The sequence below is a fragment of the Pithys albifrons genome, chromosome 5 (assembly GCF_047495875.1).
Source record: "Pithys albifrons albifrons isolate INPA30051 chromosome 5, PitAlb_v1, whole genome shotgun sequence".
Taxonomy (NCBI): domain Eukaryota; kingdom Metazoa; phylum Chordata; class Aves; order Passeriformes; family Thamnophilidae; genus Pithys; species Pithys albifrons.
Window position 1 is genome coordinate 75,857,040 of NC_092462.1, and position 6,781 is coordinate 75,863,820.

Here is a 6,781-nt window from a genome sequence, read left to right on the forward strand (position 1 = left end):
GGGTGCCCCAGGGAATCTGAGGAGTCCCTCAAACCCTCTGCCTGGTGCTGGGAAGGGATTTGCTGGGCACAGGAGGAAGGCAGAGCCCCCAGAGCCTGCCAGCTGCTGGGTCCAAGGCCCAGCTGCCACAGCCCAGGGGCAGCTGCAGATCCAGCTGATGCCAAACCCAGGAGAGGGTGACCACAGGCATCCCAAAAAGGGGGTCTGGAGGAAGTGGGGGTGGCAGGGAGGGTGTGACAGCCAGCAAAGAGCCTGGGAAGAGATGTCCTCTCCTCCCCACAGCCTTCTCCACAGCCTTCCCATGGACTCTCTGCCCTGTGGGAGCAGGGACAGGACCCAGGGAATGGCTGGAGTTGTGCCAGGGATGGCAGCTCCATCTCTGCCCTGTGTGACAATGACAGCACCCAGGGAAGGGCTGGGACTGTGCCAGGGCAGGGACAGCACCCAGGGAAGGGCTGGGGCTGTGCCAGGGCAGGGACAGCACCCAGGGAAGGGCTGGGGCTGTGCCAGGGCAGGGACAGCACCCAGGGAAGGGCTGGGGCTGTGCCAGGGCAGGGACAGCACCCAGGGAAGGGCTGGGGCTGTGCCAGGGAAGGGACAGCACCCAGGGAAGGGCTGGGGCTGTGCCAGGGCAGGGACAGCACCCAGGGAAGGGCTGGGGCTGTGCCAGGGCAGGGACAGCACCCAGGGAAGGGCTGGGGCTGTGCCAGGGCAGGGACAGCACCCAGGGAAGGGCTGGGGCTGTGCCAGGGCAGGGACAGCACCCAGGGAAGGGCTGGGGCTGTGCCAGGGAAGGGACAGCACCCAGGGAAGGGCTGGGGCTGTGCCAGGGCAGGGACAGCACCCAGGGAAGGGCTGGGGCTGTGCCAGGGCAGGCTCAGGTGGGATCTCAGGGAAAGGCTCTTCCCGCAGGGGGTGGTGGGCACTGCCCAGGCTCCCCAGGGCAGTGGGCACGGCCCCAAGGCTGCCAGAGCTCCAGGAGGGTTGGGATGATGCTCTGGGGCACAGGGTGGGATTGTTGGGGTGTCTGTGCAGGGCCAGGGTTGGACTGGATGGTCCTTGGGGTCCCTCCCAGCTCAGGAGATTCTGTGAAGGATCTTGCTCTTAAATCCAGCAGCACTTTCCCTTCAGCTGCTCCTTCTATCCTGGCCAGGCCATGACCCTGATGAATCATCTCCATCTCCTCTCTCCACACTCTCCAGGCCCTTTCCACTCACCCTGCAGCTCTTGGCCATCCTTCCTCCTGCCAGTAGTTAACACCATGTTTAATTAACTCACTGTTGCACCCTTTGCTTTCCCTGTTTGTCATCTGGATGTGGTGATGGGTCCTGCAAACTCCACATCCCACTGAGAGATCCTGCAAATTCCACATCCCTCTCAGGGATCCTGCAAATTCCATATCCTGCTCAGGGATCCTGAAAATTCCACACTCTGTTCAAGGATCCCCCAAACTCCACATCCCACTCATGGATCCCGCAAACTCCACATCTCCAACCAAGTCTCACCACAAAAAGCTGCAGGTGGAGGGAGGGAGGGAGGGAGGGAGGGAGGGAGGGAGGGAGGGAGGGAGGGAGGGAGGGAGGGAGGGAGGGAGGGAAGAAAGGGTGGATGGATGGATGGATGGATGGATGGATGGATGGATGGATGGATGGATGGATGAAAGGAGGGAGGGAGGGAGGGATGAAAGGAGGGATGGAGGGAGGGATGGAGGGAGGGATGGATGGAGGGATGGATGGAGGGATGAAAGGAGGGATAGAGGGAGGGATGGAGGGAGGGAGGGATGGAAGAAAGGAGGGAGGGAGGGAGGGAGGGAGGGAGGGAGGGAGGGATGGGAGGGAGGGATGGGAGGGAGGGATGGGAGGAGGGATGGAGGGAGAGATGGAGGAAGAGATGGAGGGAGAGATGAAGGGAGAGATGGAGGGATGGAAGGAGGGAAGGAGGGAGGGATGGATGGATGGAGGGCCCAGCCCTGCCCTTACCTGTTCCTCCAGGCTCACAGCTCGCCGGCTGCGGCCCCCCAGGAGCCACTGTGGGGTCACACGTTCTCCATGGGATGGTGGCCCTGGGGAAGAGAAGTCCTGGTGAACAGACCTTGCCAGACCCTGAGAGCCAGAGCTCCTCCAGGGCCACAGGAAGAGGGAACTGAGGGGCAGGGTCAGAGCTGGGGACCAACATCCAGAGCCTCCTCTTAGGTGTTCCAGGGGGATGGACACCAGAATGGAGGGAAAGCTTCACCTCCTTCCCAGCCCAGTGTCCTCATCACTGGGCCAGCCTTAACCCTGAGAGTCTCCCAGCAGCATTGCTCTCACCCAGGTCCCAAACCAGTGGCATAAATTCCCTGAAACCCACCCTGGAGAAGCAGCTGGCACATGGGGGCAATCCCTGGAAGTGTCCAAGACAGCTTGGATGGAGCTTGGAGCAACCTGGGCTGGTGGAAGATGTCCCTGCCCATGGCAGGGGGTGCTGGAATGAGATGACCTTCAAGGCCCCTTCCAAGCCAAACCATTCCATGATTCTAAGATTTATGGGATGGAGTAGTGTGGTTCCTTCCATCACCCCAAAATCAAGTTATCCTCTTTCCAGCCAGAGCTGGGCTCGGGGAGGGGGCAGAGGAGCCGAAATGGCACATCTTGGGTTCCTCTGAGCCATCCCAGCCCCTCTGGGTGGAGCAGCACAAGCAATTCCTTGGCTCCCTCTGACTCAGACAGACTTTCTAAGATTATTTTTTTTCCTAAACAATGTGTCTGTATTTGATTGCAGCAGCCCCTGATGGACTTGAGGCTGGGTGACAACAGAACCAAAAAATTCAAACCTGAAGATGCTGCAGAAAGAGGGGATGGGATAAAAAAAAAAGTCAAGGATTGGGTCATCTTGCCAAGCCAAATGTTGTTAAGGCAGAGCTTGGATGGAATAATGTTCCCCAGCAAAGTTATTTACTAAGGGAGTGGAATAACAAGGCTCAGGGCTTAATAATTTTATAGGTTTGTTTTGGTTCCCTGTGCAGAGATCAGGGGGGGTTTGGCTGCAGAAAGATGAACTTATTGAAAAGACAAAAGGCAAGAAAAGAAAAAAAAAAAAGGTGGAGTTCTAGGCTGGGAATTGCAGATGGAGAGTTTCATGGGCCCAAACCACCCAGCACTATCTCCCCCTGGTATTTAATCAGCTCCCATTAGCCAGAGGCTGCAATCAGATTCCAGGAATAGCTGCAGATAAGGTGGTGGCTGGCACAGTCCCAGCTGCCCCCTCCTCACCCCCTCTGGGGCAGAGCCAGGCCCTGCCAGCCCGAGGGGAGGCCTGGCTGTGATGCCACCCGGATTGGGGCACAGCAAAGGATGGACCCCCCTGGTTTTCATTCCCGATGGGAGAAGGGCAGGAGCTGCTGCCTCTGGTGCCCCAGGGCACAGGATGAGGCACTTCCCTGGCACTTCCCTGGCATTACCGGGCTGCAAAACCCCCCTGGTTTTGAGATTTAAGAGATGATCCTTTCAATTTCTCCCTGTTTTGTCTACAGCTTTTTCTGGGAATCTCAGAGACCCCCAAGCACGAGAGGAAGCCTTAAAAATCTAACTCAAATAAACCCAAGCCTGGCGCAGAGGGGCTTTCCCACACCCCCCCTCCTCTTGATTTCCTGGAAAACACACACATTCCCAGCCCTATTTGGGAATGCTGCGTGGGGACCAGCATTGCTTTGGCGTTTGGGGTGTTGGCATCGCGTATTTTGGAGATGGGGAGCTCCGAGGGAGCCCCGCAAATCCCGAGGATCCCACTGGACTAGGCAGCGAATTTCCCATCCCCTCTCCTTATCCAAAGGGAGATTCCTGGCTCCCACCACCCTCGCCGCTCCCTCCCAGCTGCGCGGCTCTCTCGGAGCTGCTGGAAAACTTTCAGCAAGAGAGAGAGAGAGAGAACCCAGCAAAGCTCAGAAGTTTAAAAAAAAAATAACAACACGCACACACACAAAAAAAAAAAAAAGTGCTTTGGGTGGAGGAAAATCAGCCCGAAGTTCCCGGTGGGGATGGAGAAGGAATCGGGGATGGGGAAGGAACTGCAGGAGGCTGAAGTGAAACTGTCCCCCCCCCCTCTCCCCAGCTCTTCTCCTCCTCTTCCTCAGAGTTAAAAAGCGAGAGGAACCTCTGGGGAAAATAATGTATTTCCTCAACAACCGAAAAAGCCACATTTCGGCACAAAACACGGAGCAGCTGCACAAGCCCCGGCGCCGGAGCCGGGCCGGGATGGGGAGGGAATGGGGCCGGGATAGGGAGGGAATGGGGCCGGGATAGGGAGGGAATGGGGCTGGGATGGGGAGGGAATGGGGCTGTCTGAGCCGTTTTGGGGGTGGGAGACGAACTCCCCCTGTCCCGGGGGGTTCCCTGATCCCATCCCTACCATCCCAACAGGACCATATAGAGTCATAGCGGCGAGCGGCGGGATGGGCTGGGAGAGCTCCCGAGAGCGGCATTTTGGGGGCTTTCCCCCCAAGTTCGGGGGGGACCGGAGGGAGGGAGCGCTGCCCGCAGCCCCCCTATCCCCATCCCTCCTTCCCCATTCCCATCCGTCCTCCCCATCCCTCCCGCGGTACCCCCAGAGCCCCCGAACCCCCGACCCCCCCTTACCTGCCATCCCCGCCGCCTCCCCCGGCGGGGGCACCCCCAGCAGGACCCCCATGAGGACGAGGCGGTGCCCCCAGCCCGGGGGGAGCCCGGGGGGGCCCGGCCCGGCCATGCCGCCGCTCCCGGGGCTGTCACCGCCTCCGCTCGTCGCCTGCGTTCCGACCTCCCCTTCTTATGCCGTCGGGTCCCTCCCTCCGCCCGCCGCCCCCCGAGCGCTGCCCGGCCCGGCCCGGGCGGGGGGCGGCGGGGAGGGGAGGGGGCGGCTTTGCTCGCCCTTATTTATGGCTGTAATTCTTGGCCCAGCGCGGCCGCTTAATGAGAACCAGACCCGGCGGCTCCCAGGCTCCCCCCGCCAGCCGCGGCTGCGGCCATGTCTGTCCGTCCGTCCATTCATCCAGCCAGCTGTCCATCCGTCCATCCATCCATCCATCCATCCATCCATCCATCCATCCATCCATCCATCCATCCGTCCATTCGTCCATTCCTTCCATTCATCCATCCCTTCCATCCATCCCTTCCATCCAACCATCCGCCCATCCGTCCGTCTGTCCATCCATTCGTCCAACCCTTCCATTCATCCATCCCTTCCATCCAACCATCCGCCCATCCATCCCTCCATCCCTTCCATTCATCCCATCCATCCATCCATCCACCCCTTCCGTCCCTCCATCCCTTCCATCCATCCGTCCGTCCATCCACTCATCCACCCAACTGTCTGTTCATCCATCCATCCATCCATCCATCCATCCATCCATCCATCCATCCATCCATCCATCCATCCATCCACCCACCCATCCCTTCCATCCATCCATCCCTCCCATCCATCCATCCCTTCCATCCATCCATCCCTCCCATCCATCCATCCATCCCTCCCATCCATCCCTTCCATCCCATCCATCCCTTCCATCCATCCATCCATCCATCCTTCCATCCAACCATCCATCCATCCCTCCCATCCATCCCTTCCATCCATCCATCCATCCATGATGTCATGATGTTCATGATGTCACCTCACCCCCTTCCTGCAGGGAAAAGGCAGGGAGATCCCCACAGGCTGCCTGCACAGGGATAGGGGGAAAAAGCAATTAAAGCAATTAACCAACCCCATCCATCCCACCAGAGATGCCTCTGTGACCCTCGACCCACTCCTTCATTGTTATTATTATTAATATTAATTCTATTGATTGTTAAGACTAATACTCGTACTATTAATTAATAATATGAATTATATTGTTTATATAGAATCATGGAATGGTTTGGGTCGGAAAGGACCTTCAAGACCACCCAGTGCCACCCCCTGCCCTGGGCAGGGACACCTCCCACCAGCCCAGGTTGCTCCAAACCCTGTCCAGTCTGGCCTTGGACACTTCCAGGGATGGGAATTATCCAGATCAGCAAACCAATCCCATCAAACCAGCGATGGGACATCAAGTGTGGGAGGAGGGAATGGTCACTGCCCTTCCCTGTACACGCACACAACATTCCCACCCCTCTGGATCCTTCCCTGGGGTCACCCAACTCTCCCTCCCACAATCAGGGCAATGATTCAATAATTATTAAAGCCCTCGTATTGACTAACACCAGTAATTAAAGCTTTGCAAACGATTTTACTCTGAAAATGGGGACAGCTCCAGCCACCCCCACCCGGAGTGCCCCAGGGACCTCTGGCTCAAGGTGACACTTGGGGACAGGAGGGCACAGGGGACTTTTGTGGGGTTTCCCAGCATGAAAGGCCAAGGGGAACAGCAGCAGCAAAGTCAGAGCCTTCCTGGCACCAAATGTGTGTGGAGATCCCGTTGGCAGAGCCCTTGGATGCAACCAGCAATGTCCAGCCAGCAAACATCTGGCTGGAGCTGAAGTTTCCTCAGCTCCCAGAACCTCCAAGCCCCACCAGCCTCAGACACAACATTTCTCAGGTGGGTCAATGCCCCTCATTGGCACCCAAACCTCTGTAGGGAGAAATTCCTCCCTGTGAGGATGGGGAAGCCCTGGCACAGGTTGGGCAGAGAAGCTGTGGCTTTTATTATCTCTTCTCCACCCTCTGATCCCCAAATTGCCATAAAAATCCCTTAAAACAAGCCCTGACAGCCCTTAATTCCCAGGGGTCCTGTAGGAATATTTTTACTTGGGCTTTACAAAAAAAAACAAACAATTTTGTTCAGGTATTGGAA

At 57.8% G+C, this 6,781-nt stretch overlaps 1 protein-coding gene across 2 annotated transcripts in view; it reads right to left on the reverse strand.

The window, feature by feature from the left end:
- The window catches only part of ADAM33 (ADAM metallopeptidase domain 33), a 40,630-nt gene extending 35,891 nt beyond the window's left edge, over positions 1 to 4,739 (reverse strand). For both annotated transcript variants that reach the window (XM_071555273.1, XM_071555272.1), the window contains exons 1-2: positions 4,614 to 4,739; positions 1,980 to 2,062 (exon numbers count right to left, since the gene is read on the reverse strand). In XM_071555273.1, the coding sequence (XP_071411374.1) occupies positions 1,980 to 2,062; positions 4,614 to 4,722 (192 nt within the window). In that variant the 5' untranslated portion in view covers positions 4,723 to 4,739. The remainder of the gene's footprint in view (positions 1 to 1,979; positions 2,063 to 4,613) is intronic.
- Between the last annotated feature and the right edge of the window lie 2,042 nt (positions 4,740 to 6,781).